The sequence below is a fragment of the Protopterus annectens genome, chromosome 2.part0 (assembly GCF_019279795.1).
Source record: "Protopterus annectens isolate FY-2018-M chromosome 2.part0, PAN1.0, whole genome shotgun sequence".
In the NCBI taxonomy this organism is placed as follows: domain Eukaryota; kingdom Metazoa; phylum Chordata; order Ceratodontiformes; family Protopteridae; genus Protopterus; species Protopterus annectens.
Window position 1 is genome coordinate 1,701,667,562 of NC_056728.1, and position 23,919 is coordinate 1,701,691,480.

Below are 23,919 nucleotides of genomic sequence, written 5' to 3' on the forward strand. Positions count from 1 at the left end.
GCACCCAGGAATGTAACTTTTTGAGAGGGTACCAGTTGTGATTTCTTTTTGTTTATTGTGCACCCTAGACAAGTTAGAAACCATTTTACAAACGCCAGATGTTTTAGAAGAATGTCCCTGTTTTCTGCCTGAATTAGACAGTCATCCAGATATGGATATATTTGAATATTTCTTTGTCTGCAAAATGCAATTACTGGAGCCAGGCACTTTGTGAAGACCCTGGGCACAGTAGATAAGCCAAAGGGTAGTGCAGAGAACTGGTAATGCAAGTAGCCTGCTTTGAAGCAGGGGTACCTTCTGCAAGATTTCCAGATTGGGATATGCAGGTAAGCCTCTTTTAAGTCTAGAGTTACCAACCAGGCATCTTTGCCTAGCATAGGAAGTAACTGCTGAAGAGTCAGCATCTTGAATTTTGGAATGTCCAGAAATGTGTTTAGAGTAGCTACATCCAGAATTGGATGCCATGATTTGTCTTTTCTGGGTACCAGGAAAAGTCTTAAATAGAAACCTTGTCCCTTTTCCTCTTCTGGAACTGGTTGAATAGCCCCCATGTTCATGAGGGACAGTACTTGTTTCTGGGCCTCTGCCCACTGATTTGGAGGCAGGTCTGGCCATCCGTTTGGGATTGGCAACGTGTGGAAATGAAATCTGTATCCCTGAGATACTATATTTAAAACCCATTTGTCCTGGGTTATAAGCTGCCAGTTTCTTGCATGAAGTGCCAGTTTTCCTCCCAAAGGGGCGGCCAAAAGGTAAGTGCTTGGTAAGTGTAAAGGGAAGTCATTGAGACTGCTTACCATAGGGAGGTGCCTTGTTGTTTCCAGATTTGGAGGAGGAGGCACCCCATTATTTTGTTCTAAAAGTTCCTTGTGACTGAAACCTGGAGCCTTTGGAATGTCTGGGTTTGACTTGAGTGGCTCTCGAAGGAACTGGAAAGGACCAGTTCTTAGTAGGCCAGTGCCCACTAAATCTTGGAGGTTGCACTTGTAAGAAATATTTCGCAGTTTGCATAGATTTAGCTTTATCTTCCATCTTTTTTAAAACTTCTTCAGCCTTATTACCAAAGAGACGGTCCTGTTGTAAAGGAGCATCCAACAATTTTGCTTTAACATGATCAGGCAAAGTTTGCTCTTTGAGCCAAGCATGCCTTCTTAGCACAGACCCAGTTACAGCAGCCCTGCAAGAGGCCTCCAAAGAATCAAAACCATATTGCAGAGTATGTTTTCCAACTTGTTCAGCTGAATGCAATAAATCCTGTAAATCTTTATTTTCCACACAGTCAGAAATTAACATAATTTTCTGTTTAAGCAGTCCCATGATATGCTGTTGATATCTAAGCATATGAAGCCCTGATTGCCAAGGTTGCAGAAGTGTAAACCTTCTTACCTCATCTATCCAGCGCCCTAGAATCTCTATGAGAAGGGGTAGGATTTTTAGCAGTAGAGGCCTTAATGCCCTTGGGACCCTGAGAAATGGTTTCAGGATCTGCAACAGGATTTTTGAAAAGGAATTTGTGGGAGTCAGGAACCATGTAGTATCTGTCTAGCTTACAAGGAGCCGGAGGCAGAGAATCACGAGCCATACTAGATTCTGAAAAAACATCATAACAATGTCTAGAACAGGCGGTATAGCCAAAGGCCTATGCTGAGGAAGAAGAAGAAAATCCCTAAGTCTCTTTTTTAGATTCAGAGAAATCCTGACTTTCCCAGTGGAAATGTTCCCTTAAAGTATGTAAAGTTTCCCCAAAAGAAAAATCCTCAGGGGTAGAAGCAGAAGGAATGGAATCTTCTGCATCAGAGTCCTCATAAGTTTGTATAGACAAATCCTGTTCATTAGAAGAGTCAGAAGAAATAGAATCCTGTTCAGAAGATTCATACTCAATGTCTTGCCTAGGCCTCTTAGAAGGGGGGGTTGGCTACCCCTGATCAAAGTAATTAAATCTTCAGCCATTTTGATCATCTGTTTTTTAGGCATAGGGGCCTGCACATGTGGCCCAGGTGTCGGTTTTTTAGACATAGATTTTGATTTTGGCCTTAGTTTTGAAGATGGCGTCGGTCTAATATACAAATCTGTAGGCCTGAAAACACCCTCAGAAGCCGGTGCCTGCACAGAGGCTATGGACCCATCTAAGGTAGAGACATCCGCGGGTTGCATAATTGAAGCATCTCGTGGCATACTGGACTCCGAATGGGTCTCAGTAGAGGCCTGCGAATCAGAAGTAGTGCGTATCAGGGGCTGCAAAAGCACCTCACTGAGTGCCGGCGAACTGGCGACTGGCTTAGGAGAAGCGTCGTCGTCAGTTTTGGACCTCGACAGCCTGTCTCGGTCTTTTTCTTTGCGTTTTTTAGGTATTCCGGTAGTCGGATTGCTAACAGACAACATTTCTGGATAATTAAATCGTGAGCCAAAATATTTAGAAGCAAAAATATACCGATGTTTAATATTGCGTTGATTAAATTTAGCACAAAACCGACAGCAAGGCACATTGTGGTCAGGGCCTAGGCAAGGAATACAGTACAAATGAAAATCCTTATGAGGTATTTGCTTCCCACAAGTAATGGAATTATTAACTTTTACTGACATCCGTAAGGAGCAAGAAAAAGTTTCCGCAACAGGGTACTTAGCTTTTTAGTTGAAGACTTCGGTTCTGAAACTCAAAAACAAAAATTTCAGGAGTCTGCCGACTGGCACTTGCAAACTGCTTCTGCTTCGGGCACCGCGCGGCAAGAAAGACTGATGTAATAACGTCGGCTGCATGTTTTATACCCCTGACGACCTGAAGTCATGGAAGAAGGGACAGCAACCGATGGAGGACCCAAGACTTTGTTAATCAGGCTGACTTGAGGGCAACCTGCCAGCAGATTACCCAAATGTAATGACTGCAACAGTGAAATACGAAGAACATCAAATAGCTGATCAGATTTTCTGAAGTTTTTAGTTCTGCGTAAGTAAAAGCAACTGTCTGTGGACATCCAGCTGATGTAACATGTATTCTGCCTTGTTTTTATAATTTGGGAAGAAGACTGGCAGCTCTACAGTTTGGTTGAAATTTCATTCTGAGCAAACTTTGAGCAAAAAGGAAGGGTTTGTTCATAAGGACACCCTGCCCCTATGGAAGAGCAAGCATGGAGGTTTTACAGACAAGGCATGCAACTCTGACACTCTTCTAGCAGAGGTGATTGTTATCAATAAAATAGTTTTCCATGTCATAATTGTGAGCTCACAAGATGATGCTGTCTCAAAAGGGGGAAAATTAAATGAGACAGTATGAAATTTAAGTCCCATGATGCTGGAGGGTCTGATAGGTGGTCTTAATAAAGTACCTTTAAGAAATGCTTTGCATAGTCTACAAGACATAATGTTGAGGCCAGACTCACCTAGATGAAAACTGGAGATCGCTGCAAGCTGGACTCTAATGGTAGCTGCAGCTGCACCTTCATTGAATAGTTTTGCTAGGATTTCTAGAATGGAACTGACTGGGGCAGAAGAAAGAGTCAATGTGGTTATGAGAAGCCCATAAGGAGAATCTTTTCCATTACCTCTCTTGTTGAAGCCTTATGAGAAGAAATTAGGATGTGTTTGACTAATGAGAGGTTAGGAATCCTGGCTATTGTTGGAATCAGAGCAGCCATGCTGTCAATTTGAGGGTCTGAAGGGATGGATGGAGGGTTCCTGACACGAGTCAAAAGGTCTGGAACTGGGTCCAAAATCCAAGGCTCCTCCTGCAGATTAGGCCACAGGAAAGAGAACCAAATTTGATGAGGCCAGTATGGGGTGATGAGTATCAAGTCCCTTCCCAAGCAATTGGCTTTCTGAAGTACTTTGGGTATTAGATGAAAGGGGGGAAAAGTGTAAAGGAGACCCGAGGGCCAATCGTGAACAACTGCATCCCTTGGTGACTCCCCGGAGGGGAATAGGGGCAAATTAGCTGCTGCATTTCACATTCATGGATATCACAAAAAGGTTGCAGCAAGGCTGACCCCATTTGTGGAAAATCTTTTCCGCTACTTCCTGTTTAAGGGACCACTTGTGAGGCATTAGAATTGCTCTGCCGTGTCTGTCTGCAATCACGCTGGATTTCCCTGGGATGTGCACTGCTATCAGAAAATGTTGGACGGAGGTCGCCCATTGCCATACTCTCAGGGCCTCTCGACAAGGGGAGTAAGATCTGGTTCCTCCTCGTGTGTTTATGTACCATACAACTGACATGTTGTCTTATCTGTACTGCAATAGTTCCCAGTGGAAGAGAGTCCTGTAATGCTTGCAATGGTAGAAGCACTGCTATCATCTCTAGAAAACTGATGTGAAAGTGGGCCTTGTGATCTGCCAGGTGCCTTGGACCATCTTTCCCACATAATGTCCCCCCTACCTGAGACATATCCGTGGTCACTGTAGCCAGTGGTTGGTGATGTACAAATGGTCAACCTACAGTCACTTGAGTGGAGTAAAGCCACCAACAAAGGTCCTTCTTGCAAGTTTCTGTTATTATCTTGTGGGACATTGACAGTTCTTGCATCGACCACTTAGTAGACAGCATCCACTGGAGAATTCGCATGTGTAGACGTGCTAGAGGGATCAGAATTAATGCTGCTGCCATGATTCCCAGGACTTTTAGGACTATCGCTGCTTGAACTTTTTTCTTTGTTAGAATATATGGAATCTGGCATCTCAGAACTTGAACTCTTTCTAGAGGGAGTCTGGCCATCATGTCTTTTGAGTTTAATTCTGCCCCTATGAATACCACATGCTGAGAAGGCAATAAGACAGATTTTCATAGTTTATTGTAATTCCTACGTGACAGCAGAGTTGCAAGGTGGTGTCTCTCGTTTTTATTAGTAGATGCTTGGTCGTGGCAGTTAGAAGCCAGTCGTCCAAGTATGGAAACACCCAGAATCCTAAGTGTCTTAAGTGAGCTATGACTACTGCCATACATTTGGTAAACACTCTGGGGGCTGTATTGAGGCCAAAGGGCAGAGTTCGAAAATGGTAGTGACTGGTTCCCAGCCGAAAGTGCAGGTGTCTCCTGGATTGCCTGCTATTTTTATGTGGTAGTACACATCCTGGAGGTCTACAGAGCACATCCAACTGTCTTATCCCAGTAAAGGGAATATTGACTGCAGTGTTACCATCCGGAACTTGGATTTTCTCACTAATTTCTTTAAATTGCTAAGATCCACAATTGGTCTCTAGTCCTCTGTTTTCTTTGGAACTAAAAAGAATCTTGAGTAAGTTCTGGATCTTATTTGGTCTGTGGGGACTGTTTGGATGACTCTTGTCTAGCAACTTTTGAATTTCTATGGTTGCTTGTTCCCTTTGACTGGGTGCAGCTTCTGGAACCTTTTTTATGTTTGGAATGGGGAAAGAAAAGGGTATGGTGTAACCTCTGGATATGATGCTTTTTACCCATTTGTCTTTTGTTATTCTTTGCCAGGCTTCTGGGTACAAAGATAAGCAGCCCCTGACTGCCTCCAGAGATGGACAGATGGGCCTCCATTCAGGAATGCTGAAAGGGCTTACCAAAGAAAGAATCTCTGTTGCCCTGATTCTCCAGACCCCCTCTGCTGTGTGGTCGGCATCTTCCATTACTACTTCCCCCTCTGCCCCTGAGAGAAGATTCACCACGTGTGTCTTGAAAAGATCTCAGAGATTTTTGGAACCACATTTTCCCACTTCCTTTCTGACCTTTGGGATAAGGTCTGGTAGGCATGGAAAATTGGACTCCTACGGCAGACAGAGTCTTTCCTTCCTGCTCACACCTGGTTAGTGTATCCTCGACTTTGGGCCCAAACAGAGATGAGCCATCGAACGGGGCATTCACAAAGGAAGATTTAAAGGGCTCTGCAAATCACACAATTGCATCAAGAATGTCTCCTTAAGGAAATTCCATCCACTGCATAAGACATGAGTTTCATGGAGGCACTGACAACTGAGTTTAAGGTAGAGAGCTGAGAGGACATTTTGTCCGAGAGCCCTTCAGCTACTGAACTTTGGAGAGTATCTCCTAGCTCTTTCAGGAGGTCTCTCTGCAGCCTAGTAAAATGAGTAAGGTAATTCAGGAATCGAAGGGAAAAAAAGTCGCTGAAGAAAAAATGCACTTTCCATATCTGTCCATTGTCCAAGATTCTTTGTTCAGTGGATAGACAGAAGATGATATCTCTGACAGCTCCTTCTTGGTTGCTGCCGCCACAATCATAGCATCTACTGGGACTCCCTTGGTTAGAAAGGTCTTGTCTGATGCAGATGTGATAAATTTGTTTGGCCTCCTAGGAACAGGTTCCAATGAATATGGAGACTCCCACGCTTTCTGAGAAACTAGATCCATAAGTTAATTGAAAGGTGGAAACACCCAAAAGGTGGAAGGATGAGATCTGAAGGCCTTTAGGTATATGGACTCCTCCACTGAAGGGTTGGTGGACTTCCAGTCATCTCTCTGGTTTAGCATTTCCAGGATGTCTCAGGAGACGACCGTGGGGGCCCTTCAGCTTTATCGAGGTCCGTATCAGAAGTGATGGATTCCTCTGGGGAGTCTAAATGCTTCCTCTTGCATAATCTCTTCCGAGGGGACCTCTTCAGAGGGGTACAATGAAGAGGTTTCAGAAGAGTGGGGGGTGCCCTGCAGAGCATCCTGAGGCCTAGGATCTCTGCGTCCATGTGGATGCAAGGGTATAGAGGTGGACACCGCTGCTATTGGGTGTAGAACATCTGGAGATGACAGCGGAGCTGTCTGTAGAGACAGTACTCTCCTTATCACCTCAAAAGCCCCCCATCCCTGATCTAAAGTTATACCTGAATCCGAAGAACCCGAGGGAACCCCCCCCCCCGGAATCAAGGACGACAGGCCTGAGGCCGATGTAGGAGCTGAGCTCACCCGAGCCGATGCCCCAAGAGGCAAGGCAGGATCTGACAACTATCCGATCCAACTCACCTCCCCAGACCGACTAGACAGCGTCAGCTCCTAGACACCCCAAGCTCCGATGGAGCTGAGGATGTCGGAGCAATGGTCAGATCTGAAAATCCCATAGTAGGTCTCTGATCTGGGGGTTCCACTAAAATCAGCTCTGGATCTTCTGACTCCAAAGCCAGGGGTTGGATTGGAGGAAGAATCGGAGCAGAAAATGTGGATGCGGTAGGATCAAAGCCCTCGGGGTTGGATCCGACAACAACTTGGCCAGTGCTGGTGTCCTCAATAGCCTCTGTACCACCCAATCCACATAGTCATCAGAGAGACTCCTGGAAGACAGAGTTGAGGGGGTTGGAGACTTCTGCAAACCTGGTGATCTGAGTGTAGGACAGAATGGCTCCAAGGCTGGAGACCAGCTCCATATCTCAAACTCTACCGGCACCGAAACAGATGGTGTAGGTGCTGAATGCTTCTCTGATCTGGTAGGCTTCGGATCCGGTGTGAAAGTTTTAGACATTTTTTTTATGACAGTTCAGATAGGGTAGAAGAGGAAGATCTCTTCCCAGACTTGTCAGATTTGTCTTATTTTGAAGTGGGAGACTTGCCAGTTTTAGATAAACCCGGACCTTCTGCTAAAGCCCCTGAGAAGGGAGGTTTTAATAATCCTTTTAATATCAATTTGTTCTTCCTCTCCAGGAGCGCTCTGTGATTAAAAGCATGACAGATACAGCATGACTCCTGGAGATGGACAGCTCCAAGGCAATAGACGCAAAGCGTGTGTCTATCACTTAAGGGCATTTTCTTCCCACACCACTCACATTTTTTGAAACCCATTGGTTTCGAGTCCTTATTTGTCATTTTTACAGAGAAACACTAGAAAACTAGAAATACTAGAAAAACTAACAACTAACTGGATAGGAAAAGGAAAATTAACAAGAAGTTTTCACAACAACGTTTTCTTTTTTTGTAATACACTCTCTAACACCAGAGTTATTTGAAGAAAAAAGGGAAATAGAGGGAATAAGAGGGAGCCACAGCCCTCCAACTTAAACGGGCTACTGCTCAGGAGATGGAAAAGGGGAAAGAAAGCCCTCTAACTTAAACGGGCTAAAGGGAAGGGCAGTTCTCGAACTTAAATGAACTGAAAGATACCAAAGAAAATAGTGACCACTAGGGTCTTCTAGGAGCATACTCTTCAAATGCAGGTGCTTCTAGGTAGGAAATTCCTACTCCTGTTGCCTTCTCCAAATGACTTTTGTTAACACTTCTGGAATTAACTGATGAAGCAGACCCTAGTGTAGGTTTCTCTGAGGGGAGGCTAAATGAAGAGGTCCTAGATGACCCTTTTCCAGCCACTTTATATCTGGACTCCTCCAAACACCCATCACTGGGGAGTAAATCCTTCAAACTTGTCTTTTCTTTTATCAAGAGTTCTTTTGTTCACAGCCCTGACAAATGTTATAATTCTGTAAATCAACAACATCCAATCATACTACACATAATTAGTGCCCATCCTGTTAAAGGATCTTGTGGCCACATGTCAATTTTTAAATCCTGACTGATTTTCCATTATATCAGCAATACGCTAAAATTGCTACCAAATACCACAAAATATATCAAACACTGAAGGTACAAAAACCTAAACAATAATACTAAGCCTTGATGTCAGCAACAAAAATGGCTGCTTAAAGGTCACGACCACAGGGGAAGCGACAATACAACTATCAAATTTGACTGAAAATATAAAGATCTGACCTAGATTTCAATAAAGTCATCAAAATATCGATAACGAGATGCAAAAATACTTGAAAGGTGCCAATCAATTACTGAGAATGCTAATAAGCCAACAAAATGCCATAGGGACAGTTTCTCCATTACACAATTGTTTGGGGTCAAATGGGATATGGAGAGGGGAAGTAGTGTACAGCATTATGGGAGTTGGGCAAGTGTTTGAAGTTTTTTCAGGTGCTAAGCTGACTAGTGCCTAAGGCAGGTAACCATAATGGTTGAAGTGGATGGACAGAATCATATAAGATCCATGCTTTATAGCTTCTAAGGTCAATTCTTGTCAGTAAAACAATGCTACAATCCAGTGACTATTATACCTGAAATACTGAAGAACTGAAACACTGCTTCACATTAAGGTTTTTCCCAATTAAAGATGGACGGACAACACCAGTTCATGACAAAACAGTGAAATATATTCAATGCTATGAGGCTGCCTTACCTGACTCTTAGCTGCATTTCCTATTGCCCTACTTTTGGGTCCCATGGATATACAGGCTCTGTGGGGAAAAAAAAAGTTATCTTTACTATGTAAACAGCAAAAGAATGCCACTTACGAGACCACAAAAAAAGGAAGTACTGCTGCTTCTCAAGACAGCAAATATATTTTTTCTGAACACATGAAATTGCAATTAAACTAAATTCAAAACAAACTTTTTTTGAATAGTTTTATATTCTGTAAACACTGAGATTTCACAAATCAGTCAACACTAAATTCAAGGTACTTTATAAACACTTAAGAAAAATAGAACTTACTGCTGCTTCTCACTACTACAAACACACTTCTTTCTGAACATAGCAGACTACAAATTAACTACATACAAATTAGCACATTTATTTTAGAAATTCTTACAGTCTGTAAAATACTGAAACTTCACAAATCCATCAGCAATGACTGCAATGTATGAAAACTGACAATGGCCAAAAGTAAATGTTGATAAGTAATTAAAAATAAAATCTCCCTGCCAATTAGCCACAGCTACATTCATGACCGATACATCATCAAAAGACTAACAATGACCTATATAGAGTTGATCCACCCTGTGTACAAGATGCGGAAGAAATCATATCTCACATAAAATACCACAGTACTTGTAATTCATGAAAAGAACCAAGTGTGTGTGAGTATCTGAGGCATACTGTGCTTTAAGAAACATACAGCATATAAAGCATACTCAGGGAACTCAGTGCTGTTGCACATGGACTGCCAGTCAACAGTGTCCATATAAATCAGTATGGTATAAAAACAGCAGATTATGTGCTAACACTGGTATAGCCCAGGGAGTACAAAACAGACATTACTTTGACATATGGCATAGCCGTCTGGGTGGCCAATTGTACTACAGTGCCAAGAATGTCGAGAGTTGGGAATCAGGCCATCATAGGCTCATGTAAGTGTGCACACACAGACATACAATCACATAAGTAGGTGTGCATACGCATGTGTGTGTCTTGGAAGAGATATTAGATTATGGACCCTGGAAGGTGAAACATATAAAGATGGAGCACAATCACAGCTCCAGCCTAATCATCTGCAAGACTAAAACATACAGGACTTAACGTCAGCCCAGCTTTGAGAACATTCCCAGGTTATCCAGGCCATTTCTCTTTACCCATAACCCTATGCTAAGAAAGCTGCGCTTTTGGTTCGTTTTACTTGTTGACCACTCTTCTTCAAATCAGGTCAATCCAATCCTTTTTGCTTGCCTTTGTTAAAGTCTGCAGTCAGCTAATCCCCCCCCCCACTCCCAGCCTGACGCATCCTGTTAGAAACAATTTTCTTCCCATCCCTTCTCCAAACAAACTCTTTCTAGGGCAGTGCACTGTTGTTGTCTTTCTTGCTGTCTGTAAAGAGTTGCTAGATTTTCCAAGTACAGTGTCACTAGCCTTTTTTGCTGCTTGTTGGATTATGATTATTTTGCTTCACTGGTTCAGATGTAGGAGTTTGCTTTCAGTGGCAGTTTCAATGTCAAGAACATATGTCTAGAGCACGCATTGTTCTTCTCTTTTTGTCAGTTTAATTTCCATTTGTGGTTAAAGAATTTAAGAAATGTAAATGCATGGCCAAAACACTTCCTCCCACAAGACTCGTAATGCTTAAACTGCTTAGGTGAAGCTCACGGCTTTGTGTTAGAAACATACCTCGCAGGATGTGCAGGAACAAGTTCTCCTCAAACCCTGACCACCATCCAATAATCAGTGAAAGTAAAGTAATATTCATACCCTTGGTGGCATGAACATTCATTGTCTATTAGCAGTTTGCTCTTTTTTCAAGGAAGTGCTATCTCGGAGTAGGTATATTTAATTTGCATGGGGTGTGGGGGAATGCAGGGGGGCTTGCCCGCCTGCAAAAACGAAGAAAAAAAATACTTGCAGTCGCTTCCATACCATGACATGCCTGTTTCACCTGTCAATCACTGAGGCTACGCCCACTTCTGCACAGATACAATACCAAGCTCACTTCTCAGAGTGAGTGCAGAATATGTGTTTCCAGCAATCCTTCTACTTTAAAAGTAAAGAAAACACCTGGAGCTTAAGAAGTTTAAGTAAGGGCCAAATTCAATAAAGCCTACACTAAGTGTACATGATATGCATTCAAGAACATTCTTAACACATTTTTTGTGCTTTCTAATCAATCAGAAGGATTACACTAAGTGTACATGCAGCCTACACTTTGTGGTAACCTTTATGAATCCCTGTCAATATTTAAAGCTCCAAGAATAACAGTAGCATACCTCTCAACCTCTTAGAGCAAGAAATCTGGACAAAGGCCCAAAAATAGGGACAATTTTTAAATATTGCTCTTACAAACTTAGAAAGCTGATAGAATAACAAGTCTTCCATTCATATGCATTTTCTAAAGGGTATTAAATCCCAAACACAAATGTTTTCTAACTTCAATCTTTAATGATTTGTCACTAATTTATGAGAAATCCACACTTATGAAAAACAGACCAAAAATATGAGCCAATAATCTGGACATTCTGTGAAAATCTGTACAGCTGAGAGGTATGAAGTAGGAAAACTAAAACTAGAAGGAAGAAGGTGTGAGTTAGGTCTGTGTTCTCTGTTCACTTAGAACGGTGTACACTTAGCGTAGGTGTTATTGAATCCCAGCATAAGCCTGGTGTACACTACAAGAAAAATTTTACTATGGTTTGTTTTTTTTATATTAATGTATGCATACTTTTCACTGTTTTAATTATTATTTAATAAAAATCTTTATATATAAAAGAAGCTAACTCCAGTATCTCAGGTTAATCTGGACTCCTCTCCTTCTGTCTCCCTGGATGAGATCTCCCAAAATGTTAGTCAGCATAGACAGATAAACTGCACAACTGCTCCCAACAAGAAATGTAGACTAGGGGTTCCACTCCTTATCCTAGGTTCACTCCATCCAAACAGCCTTTGTCATCTCACGTCTTGTCCCAGCAGCATATCATCTGTTGTCTCACAGCCTAAACTGCAACGCCCTCTAACTACACTCATTTAAGTCTACTGAGTCCAGACATTCTATTTCTGTTGGACTGGATTATTCAACAAAGTCACAGGCTTTTCTCGCAATGGTGTACCTATGGCCTCATGTCTCCTCCTCTCCATAACAGTGGAATAAGTCAAGTTCCATCTCTTCCCAGTGTTACTCTTCCTGCCTGTTCTCTTTCTTCACTGGAGCTTGTCCAGATCCCAGTCCTGATATGACAAAAGGCTGACTACTCAATGTCAGGGCTGATGTTGATGGATGTGTCAAAATCACCTGGGGTATTGATTTCATGTCTGCAGTTCCAGCCTCAACCACTCAACAATGTTAGTGTTGCTGGTGCAGTGATTACTAACCAAGTTCTTTGATGCCAAATGACCACTCAGGGTCAGTTTCAAACCTTCAAGGTTGAAAACTGATCTTGACCCCATCAGGGGTGGCCATTCCATCCATGGAGCTGGCTTTCAGACAGTTTACATCATAGGTTCATAGGTGTGTATTAGGGTAATGGCAATGGAGCCTTTACAAGCCTAGCCCACAGGATTACCCTGGCATTGTGGCACTCGACCTTAGTTCCCAGTGCCTCTGTCGAGTGGAGCCACTGGAGTGATCCCTGGGATGAATTTTCTATTTCCCATCCACTCATCAAGATTTCTCTTGAAGAGGGCCAGTGAGGTGCTCTGTTTGACATGTATGGGAAGTCTATTCCATAGCACGGGCAGCCTCTGGGTTATTAACCTGTCCCTCCAGCATGTTCTGTTGATTGTGGTAATGAGGTTGAGGTCTCTGGAGCATGTGGTGCTGAGGGATTTGGATTTCTTTTGATGTAGCATTTCTAACAGAGCTGGGTCAGACATGGCTTTGTAAGTCAAGCCGAGATTGCTTCTACGTAGGCGATATGAGACAGAGAATAGCTGGAGTTTTTTGAGTCTGTCCATATAGGACAAGTGTTTAAGGCCTAGGATCCTCTTTGTGAGGTACTTGTGTGGCCTCTCCAGTTGTTGCAGGTGTTTTGTGAGGTACATGCCAAATGGAGCACTGTACTCAATGACTGGCCTAATGAGGGAAGAGTACAGGGAGACAATGACCTTTTTTCCTGAATGCAAAACCCTTAGTAATGAGAAAACCCTCAGTAATGAGATATGCCACAGTGGCAATGTGGTGGTCAAAAGAGAGGTTGCTGTCAACCTGTGTTCCCAGATCTCTTATAACACCTTCTGTGTTCAGTGGACTACATCGATGTGGTAATTCATGAGAACGGGGTTTTTCCCAAAGGGGATGACAACAGATTTTTTTTGGCATTGAGCTTAAAGCCATGGTTCTGACACCAGTCGTTGGTCTCAAGTGAGGTCTTTCTGTAGGATGTCAACATCACTTGGGGAGTTAATAATAGCTTCAAAAAACACTAATCACTTAGGAAAAGGCCCACAAAGACCTCTGGATGCAGTAAAAATGTTTAATATTCACTCCACTTCATAAAAAATAAAAACACTTGAAAATAACCCTTCGAGCCTCAGTACATACACATTAACGCTTTTACAGAGTAATAACCAGCGTTTTCACCTGCAAACAGCTTTCTTCAGATGGAAAATGCATACTAAGCAAAAGACACTGTTTAAATACTAATTGCTTAATTAATAAATCATTTTCATTGGCAGGGCATCAAATAACCAACATATACTTGTAAAACACTCATATCAATAGTTTTAATCTATTCTAAAAAGCTAAAATGCACGTTTTTGTTTTTCTTCTGGCTTTTCCCGGTTATGGGCCGCTAATGACTGGGAGTCAATTTTTATGGTGCTGAGGTGCTAGCCCGACGCCCAACCTTCAACGAAGGCACGCCCATTCACGCATGTCTTTCAAACGCCAATAAATAGCTACCTATCATCAAATGTCATTTATTTTATATAATGTCTATAATTAAATACATATATTTATATAAAATCCTTGTTCTAATACATATATACTAAAATCAACTACCTGAATGCAACATTAACTAAAGCTACCTACTATCACCATCTAGTGGCTGAATAGTAAAAACTTTTTACACTGTCAGCACAGTGAAAGCACAGATAAACTCATTATTATAACATTTTCCTTATAAAATTGTTAAAATTGTTAAAACTTGTCACACTTTATGAATACATATCTATATAAAATATTATAAAATACACAGAAATGTAGCAGAATATGCCAAGACAAAAACATCATAAGACATTATAATTTTGAGACTGGTTTTAAAGAAACCGAGTCATTGAGCCCAGGGGTCTTAGTGGCGTCTAATGACAATTGCCAATAAAATTCTTTGCACTCAAGTCTAGCTTCCCATGGGCCACCCCTGATATCCTTGTGTACTACTTCTAAAACATAAAAAAAACTTGGCATACTGGCATTGTAAAGTATGCCTATACAGTGCATTATTTTTACAGTTATTCCTAATGTCATAATAATGTTCATACATTATAGTTTTTAATTTTCTCTCTGATTTTCCTACATAGAATGAGTCACATTTATTACAAGTAACTAAATATACTATCCCATTTGTTTCGGAGTTTGCAAAACTCTTACTATCAGTCTATCCCTACTTTTCCATACTTTACAATGCCAAGATGGGGGGGGGGGGGATTTCCAAGGTGATAAGTTTGTGGTCAGATCTAACCAGAAAGGAGTTGACTATTGGTGTAGAGCAACGGTCGCCCATGTTAGTAATGACCAGGTCAAGGATGTTGCTACCTCTAGTGGGGGTAAGAATGAGCTGGTCCAGGGCATTGGAATTAATGAATTCCAGGAAACGCTGTGCAAGTGTAGTAGTACACGAGTAGTTTTCCCAGTTAATGGACGGGTAGTTGAAGTCGCCCAGTATGAGTGTGTTAGGTTGGACCCTGATATTCTCCAGGGTGCTTAGGAACGTGGAGTGTGAGTCTTGGGACATAGTTGAGGACCTATAGCAGTCTACAACCTGAATCACCGTCTTATCCAATGTTAGCTGCACCTGAAGTACCTCTGATGCATTATGTTGGGCTACCAGTCTGGAGGTGCGCACATCCTTTATGAATATGTAAACGCCTTTGGAGCTTCAGTCCAAGTTCTGGGGCTGAAAGGTGTGGAATGAGTTATAGCCTGGTAGTGCAGGGGTGCTTTCTGCTGCCTTGAACCAGGTCTCTGTTATAGCACAAACGTCGATGTTTTCCATTTTAAGGAGTGCTTCGAGTGAGTACATTTTGAGATTTAGACTTCTAAGCAGCATGACCCTCAGATTGCATTTGTCTGTAGCTGTTACGGTGGTAATTTGGTCTTTGGAACACTGCCTAAAAAAGGCACTACAGCGGGTGGCAAGAGCCTTGGCCAGTATCCGGAAGCCCAGAGGTGACAGATGCAGACCATCTCTGGCAAAGTATCAAGGTCTGTCAATCAGGTCATCCCAGACAGACAGGTACTGGATCCCCCTAGACTGACACCAGTAACTTAGCCAGTTGTTGAAATCAATCATTTTTGCTTGTACTGTGGTATCATTCTGGGTGATGGTAGGATGCCGCTCAGGGCTAGGGTCACACCCGCCTGGGCTACACAATCCGAGAGCTCCTCCATGTCTCTTTTCATGTAGTCCAGGGAGGTACATCTCAGGTCATTCACATCTACATGTACAATGACAGAGTCATATTTGTACCTATTGCTGAGGGACCTGAGTGCATGCGTTATGTGGCGGATCCTGGCAGCTGACTAGTGCCTCACTATCGAACCACCTATGACTAGTGTGTTGGGCATGCTGTTTTGCCTTAGGGGCTTTGGTTGAGTTGCATACTGTTTAGGAGAGTCATGTGTCTCGTGATTAGTGTTGTGTTGTGGTGGTTGAGTGCATTTCTGCCTTAGAGGTCAACTTTGAATCCAGCTAGAAATCTATCAAGGTCGAGGCTTGGTTTTCCTTCAATCCTTGGATGCCAAGACAATTGGCTTGACAAGAGTTGTCATTTTTGTTGGCTCCAATAAAGCAGGCTTCTCTGCATGTGGCTCCTTCAGCATGGTTACCAAACACCACTATCTCAAGGGGACAGTACAGTTATGTAAAATCATACTATAACAGTACATGTCCTTTTTTTCAATGGTGCAGTATTCATAAGATGTGGAATCTCTTGCCAAGGATAATCAAATGTCTCCAGTATACCAAAGCCTTTACTTCCTCTTAGCATAGTAATTCATGTGTATGCTCCCTACGTAAGTGTAGGGTATAAAGTTGATGTACAAACGCGCCATACTCAGAACCAAAGTGCCCCAGAAGAACTACAGCCAACCCAGTAGAAAGGAGAACATGCACATCCAGAGGGAAAAAGAAACAGAAGAGGGAGTCAAAGCCAGCAAAGAATTCCCAACAGATGAAAGAAAACAAAGATGGCAGGTGGAAGGGACTGAATAATGCAACAGTGAAAAGAAGGATATCTACTGCTATGCTAAGATTTTACGCAACTGTGCTATGCTAAGATTTTACACAACTATATTATGTCCTTCCATATCAGTGTTGCAGTATTCATAACACAGAGGAGATTAAAAAAGCTACTGAAAAGGATAGGAGGAGGAAGGCACAGAGGAGCCCTCCACAAGCCCATGAAGGATAGCTCTCGCAAGTCCTGCTTAGCTCTAGAAATGACATCCAACTTGTAAGGTTTAGTAAAAGTGTGAATAGAGGACCAAATTGCAGCTTCCAAGGATGAATCTAGTATCCAGACTTTTAAAGCAAGCTCCAGAAGACCCCACTGCCCTCGCAGAATCAGTCCTAACAAATAGAAAGCTGTTTTCCATGAAAGGAATAACAAAAAGAAATGGCATCATACTCTAGAAGGAGGAGATGGTTTGTTTAAAAAAAAGCCAAACCAATATCCTGGAACAAAAGGAAACAAAATGCTGCTCAGATATGCAGACAGCCTTTGTCTTATTAAAATAATACTTGAGCAGTCTTTGAAGATCAAAGGTGTGAAAAGCCTTCTCACTATCAGACTGCGGAGAAGAAAAAAAGGAAGAGAACTGGACAGACTGATTAAGAGACAAATCATTGACCACCTTGGGCATAAACGAAGGATTAGTACACAGAGACACCCTGACCCTAGGAAAAATCAAAAAAGGAGGAATAGACATCAGAGTCTGAAGTTCAGAAAATCTTTTGACTGAAGTAAGGGCAACCAATAGAACAGTCTTCCAGGTGCAGTGTTGCAAAGAAGAAGAAGAAAAGGCAGACTCATAAGAAGTTTGAGTCAGTTTTTCAAGTGCAAAATTACGGTCCCAAAAAGTTAGTATAGGTTTTCTTGGAGGTCTGATATGAAGGACACTTTTATGGAATTGTTTGACCTCAAAGCAAAACCCTAAAGGTGGGTCAAAGGCAGGCAAGCAAAGACTGCTGACAAGTGAGCTTTAACAGAGGAATACGCTAAGTCAGCATGGAGCAATTAACACAAGTAAGAAAGGACTGAAAGTATCCCCACTGAAACAGGATCCCGGTGATGCTCAAGATGCCAAACAAAATATTTTCCATTTAGCCATACAGGATTTTCTGGTAGTGATTTTCCTGGCTTCCAGCAGAACCTTAACCATGTCCTCAGAAAAGTGGTGCTTAAATAAGATCAAAAACTTATCACACGAATTGTCCACTGAAGAGTGGACAATTGAGGGTAAATGAAAGACCCATTGTCTTGTGTGAAAAGATCCATCTGGTAAGGTAACTTGTGATGATTGCTCCTGGCCAGGTGAAAGACGGGAATCCTTTGCTGTCTGTGCCAAAAGGGAGTCACCCAAAAGTTTCTTGTTTAGTCCTTCATGATCTTCTGCAGGACCCTGGGAAGAAGAGGAAGAGGATGGCAAATAGAGAAACATCCCCTTCCAGAAAAAGGACATGATGTCCGCCTTCCAAGTCAGAAGACTTCGGACTCCAACAAAATTGAGGAAGTTGCCTGTTCAGAGGAGAGGCAAAAAAATCCAGTTGAGAAACACATCACTGATGCACTATGTCCAGAAACACCTCTCTGTGAAGCATCCATTCATGAGGCTGTGTACCAGACCTGCTCAGGAAGTCTGCCACTTAGTCGTGTTCTGAAGGGATGTGGACCACCTAAAGGGTTACTTGATGGCGTTCAACCAAATCCCAGGCCTGAAGGGCGAATCTGCAAATTAGACAGCCCTTGTGCCCCATTGTTTGTTGAAGTACCACATGACTACAGAGTTGTCTGTAAAGACCTTTAAAGGGATTGCAGACCAAAGGTAAGAGGAGGCTTGAAAAGCAAAAATGAGCACCCTCATTTCTTTTACATTGATGTGGGTCTGACCTCTGACGAAAGGCCATAGACCCTGAACCCTCAGACTGCTGGAAGAGGCTTCCTGCCCAGACTGGAAATGTCTGTAAATAGCTCTTGACTAGGGGTAGGAATCCAAAAAGGCTGTCCTAGATTGAGGGAGATCTGCTGAAACCACCACTGCAACTTGAGTCTGAGACAAGGAAGCAAGGGAACTAGAAATTTTAGAGGGTGGCAGTGCTGGAGACAAACCATCTTTAGGTCCAAACAGACCAGACTCACCTTCAGAAAAGGTGCAGTCTGAGGAGCTGGAGCAACTAGCTGGAGCAACTAGCTGCAGGGAAAGACCTTGCAAAGCACAAGTAGGTACAATATACTGTAGCACTGGCAAAGAGATGGCACTTGGCCCACAACTATGGGTCAAGCTACACACAATGCAGATTAAAACAGATGCATGTAATATTACACCCAAGCTATGCTGTGCAGTGCCTTCATTGGCCATGCAGTGAATCAGACATTATTGACCCATGTAACACAGAGAAAACAGTGAACAGCTGTCATCACATGCAGAGCTGGGGAGGAGCAAAGTGACTGCGATCATGAATGGGCACTCTGGTGGTTGTGAGAGATAAGGATGTGGAAGGGTGTGTGTGACGTGACTGGAAAATTGCGGAGAGTTATGTACACTATGCAGAGTGGATGCAGTTTCCTGAGGGGAAACGTGCCCAAATGTAATGGATACTTGATCAAAATGTGTTATAGAGGATACAGCTCCTACAGATTTGACTGCACTGTGCATATGAGACTGTGACAAGTACTGTGGAATCCCAGGTGGGAATGACGCAGACCATGAACATCCCTAGCTATGCATGTGTCCCCTTAGAGGAACTGCACAGACAATAACACCCACCAGCAGTAATGATGGTGAAACAGCGAGACTGTGCTGCCTGGCTGTACCATATACATGATCATTATGTAGGTTACGTCTGTATGGGCAGTCACAACATGCCACACCAGCTCACCATTAGTGGTTCATGTAGAGTATGGTAAAGGTCGCATACTGCTACAGTTACAATCTGTCCTGTGGGGTGTACTCACAGGGAAGGAAAAGGAGCAGTGGCTATTGAAACAGCATTGGTCCTATTGCACTGTAACAGACAGTCCCATGGGAAGAGTGAAGACACTCCATGTACCTGTCCAATATGGCAATAAGCTGGGCTAAGCCCTCAAATGCATCTTGACACAAGCCGAGCAGTACATCCATCACCTCTGTCATGGCAACAGTGGCATCTGCCTGTGGTAGGAAAATTGTCCTTCATATCCAGTGAGTAATGGCTATATGTTCCCAGAAGGCCTGTACAGTCTTGCCTGTGCTACGTATCCAACATCTATGCTTACACAAAACCTGCAGCAGCACACTGACCTCTAAGAAAAAAAATTCAGGCTTTTCCACTCTTTAGGCATCATGTACCCACTTGAAAATGAGGAGGTACACCTATAGTCAGTCAGTGGTCACAAATATGTGCAACACCATATGAGTTCGTCATGCAAACTTGTAAAAGCAGTGCCATCATAAGGTGCCACACAAACTTTGATATCACAGGACACTTCCCCATTGCAGGCCAATAGGGTAGCATGGGAACAAACTGCGCTGTGACATATACCCTGTTATCAGCCTTCACTTACATATGCCCAATAAAGCACAGTCATAGTGTCCCCCACATATTCACCTCTGTCCTGTATTAGTTACCCAATGTGCCTCTCCCACCTTAGTCTGCCCACAATGTGCCTTCCCACCTCAGTCTGTCCACAATGTATCATATCTGACCACAGATGCAGACCCTGTACACAAACACATTGCTTTCTGCTTGAGGCACTTAACAGGGGCCACAGTCCACCTCATGCATCCACACAACCATACACATGGTGGGTCATTGATGCCTGCACCTATGCCCAAGTCTTCTCTCAATTGTCATTACAACCCTTTCCTATCCTGTCAACAGGCTATTATGGGGCAACCACAGCAAAATCACCACAAAAACAGAAGATTCTTACACTTATTCAGTCAATCTCCCAACTTGCCAGTGGCCTATGTACCCTTACAGTTGTAGACATTCAACATTTCTGTAATTTGTAGACAGATGCAGTAAATTAAAGCTAAAATAAAATCACTATCCTCCCTGTGTTCCTCATCCCTTTGTCAGGAGGTGGGTGTGGAACAACCCCACCAACTAAGAATCATATGGTTATCTTATCACTGTAACCACCTGTCACTGGCCTGTGTACCCTTACTGCATCAGATGTAGAACAGTTCTTTCTTCTACAGACCAATATAAATATATTATCTGTGAGCTACCTCCTACTCATAAGTAAATCAAATAGTGCAATGAGTATCACAACAGTGGTGGCTGTTTACATTGCTCTATTTCTGGGTGCAGACAATGGCAATTATGCGAATGAGGCAATTTATGGTAAATGTCTCTGAATCACACATTTATTGCAATATGTCACATTTCCAGACTGTGCAATGAAGCTTATGTCTCCCAATGCACATGTATTGTAGACTTGAAATGGTGTGCACGTGCCTGGGCAAATCTATTACTTCCATGGGGCAAGCAGGCTCCATAATCTGCCTCTCAACCTCCATGAGCACTGCACATCACCATGGAAACCAAAGTGATACGTACAGGCCCAATATCTTGTATCTGGTGTGACTGCCCCCAAGCAACACTGCTGCTGACTAATGTTTATGTAATTGCATGTAATGGGCTACATGTCTCTGCCATGTTGCCTGTCAATGCAAGTCATGTGACTCCAAATAAATTTATCAATGTGAATTTACTACTATTTTTCTCTTTATAGTAACCCTTTGGTGCAACAGGGAGACTAAAATTGCTCTATAAACCTTGCATTTGACCCACTGGCAGTGCCTGCTGGGGGACTGAATAGGGACCCCTGCACAGGGTAGGTGCTTCACACTGCCTTGTCAGGGCAGTAAGTGATGCCATGCTGGCATCATTACAGCAAGCTAAAAAGGCACTGCCATGAACTTGTTAGCTTAAGGGAAGATGAAGTTACGAAGAAACAGAGTTCTACAGTAAAGCAGTAGTAACTGATGGTTGCTTATACATAGGTAAGCATTCTTGTTCGTCTGTAAGAAGTTTTTGGTGTTCATGCACATTTTTTTCTGTTTTTTCAGTAGCTGGTGCCATAGAGAAAACAGACTGATATGCCAGAGGAGGCAAGCAAAACCAAACAGACATTGTAGTACTATAGGGAATCAATGTTACAGCTGCATATCTGTTAGGTATCTACTTTACCCTCCATGTTCGCACTCTGTTAAAAACAAGTTATGTGCTCACCAACGTTCCATCTGTGCTGTCCATTTTCATTCTTCCTCAACCTGTGGGTTCAATTCTGATCCTTGGAACTGACTTGGTCACTACAATAGCTTGTGGGAACCAGAAACACTAGAGCTCATCTCTTACCCACAATGCACCTATCCCAATTACCTCAGATCGAGTTTGATGATAGAAAAAGACAAATGCTTTCATGGAAACTATATCTGAAAATGTAAAAATATATAACAAAAGCTAATAATCCACCCCCCCCCCCATTCTTCCAGAAGTCAAGGGTAGGGGTTTGGTGGGTGGGGAGTTGAGGAAGAATGAAAATGGACAACACAGATGGATTGTTATAGTGAGTACATAACTTCTTTATCTGATGTTCTCAATTTTCATTCTGTCCTCAACCTGTGGGACAGAGTTATCAGTTATTTTATATCCTAGGTGGACTTAAGGATGTTCCTAAGCACCACTGAGCTGAATGATGATCTACTCTGGAGACCATATCCAATTTGTAATGAGTAATAAAAGTATGTGAAGCAGCCCAAGTTGCCACTGCACAGATCTCATCTATGGAAGCTCTAGACTAAAATACAGCCAATGTTGCTACGGCCCTGGTAGAATGGGCTCACAAGGGTTTTGATAAGGAAATGCCCAACTTGGTACAGATGAATGAGATACAATTTGTGAGCCATCTGGCTAAAGTTAGCTTGGTCACAGATTTCCCCAGTCTGGAATGTGAGAAGGAAAGAAATAATTGGTCGGACCCTGACATTTTTTGTTCTGTGAAGACAGAACCTTAACTATCTGTGAACATCTAGCATATGAAATGAGAAGTTATGTACCTACCATAACGTTCCATGTTAGTTGTCTTCTCTCGCCTTCTTTCTTGCTGGATGGGTTCGGAGCCGATCCTCGGCTCCGACTCGGCCACTTACTAAAGCTCGAGAGCTAATTTTACTGGCTCGAGGCAACCCTATATCCCATGATGCAAGGCGATAACTACCCAGATCTCGTTTGGTAGCTAAGGAAAAATTATGCAATATATTCCTCCAACTGGAGAGGAGGAGGAAGGGGAAATAATCCCTCGAAAAAGACCAATCTGATCTAGTGACACTAGGAAGCTAATTAGCTGGAAAAATTGGATCAGGACTCTTCAAGGAAGAGGAACAATCTTCTCGGTCTGACCAGGCTAGGGGGATGGTGGGAGGGACGCAAGAAAGAAGGCGAGAGAAGACAACTAACATGGAACGTTATGGCAGGTACATAACTTCTCAATGTTAAGTTGTCAATCTCGCCTTCATTCTTGCTGGATGAGACCGCGTCCCTAGCACCTTTATCCTGGGTGGCTCAATGGAACAGACTCTTGAGAACGGTGGAACCAAAATTTGCTCTGTTTCTGGAGGCCAAGTCCAATTTGTAATGTGAAACAAAGGTATGAGGAGAGGCCCATGTGGCTGCTGCACAAATAGTGTCTATTGGAAGTCTAGCCTGAAAAGCTGTAGATGTGGCTAGTGCTCTAGTTGAATGGGCTTTTGGCCTAGAAGTCAACTCTTTACCTCTGAGTTGATAAATGCATGTAATCACAGAAGACAGCCACCTAGATAGGGTTACCTTGGATACCGGAAGGCCTTTCCTGTTCTCTGCATAGGATAAAAACAGTTGATCAGATTTCCTAAATTGTTTGGTTCTGTCCAAATAATATCTGAGTTGGCGGTGAACATCGAGATAATGTAGTTTTTGCTCCGCTCTATTAGAATAATTTGGGAAAAAAAACGGAAGATCAATAGATTGATTTAAGTTCGTCTGCGATGCCACTTTGGGTAAGAAAGACGGATTAGTCCTTAGAGAAACTCTGTCTTTGTGAAAGATTAAGTAGGGAGGATGAATGCAGAGGGCATGAAGCTCAGATACTCTCCTGGCAGAAGTAATGGCGACCAGGAAGAGTGTCTTCCAAGAAAGAAATTTCAATGAACAGGTAGCCGCAGGTTCAAAGGGGGGAAGAATCAAGGATGTTAAGATTAAATTTAGATCCCACTGTGGTGGGGGGTCTCTAATCGGAGGCTTAAGTAAAAATACACCTCTAAGGAATGCCTTGCAAAGTTTATGGGACATGATGTTGTGGTCCAACAA

General features: G+C 42.7%; 1 protein-coding gene across 1 annotated transcript in view; it reads right to left on the minus strand.

Annotated features, from left to right (window-relative positions):
• HSPA4L (heat shock protein family A (Hsp70) member 4 like) overlaps positions 1-23,919 on the minus strand; it is a 2,148,355-nt gene that overhangs the window by 1,829,171 nt on the left and 295,265 nt on the right. Inside the window, exon 2 of the mRNA XM_044061754.1 lies at positions 9,129-9,186. Within this exon, the coding sequence (XP_043917689.1) occupies positions 9,129-9,186 (58 nt within the window). The remainder of the gene's footprint in view (positions 1-9,128; positions 9,187-23,919) is intronic.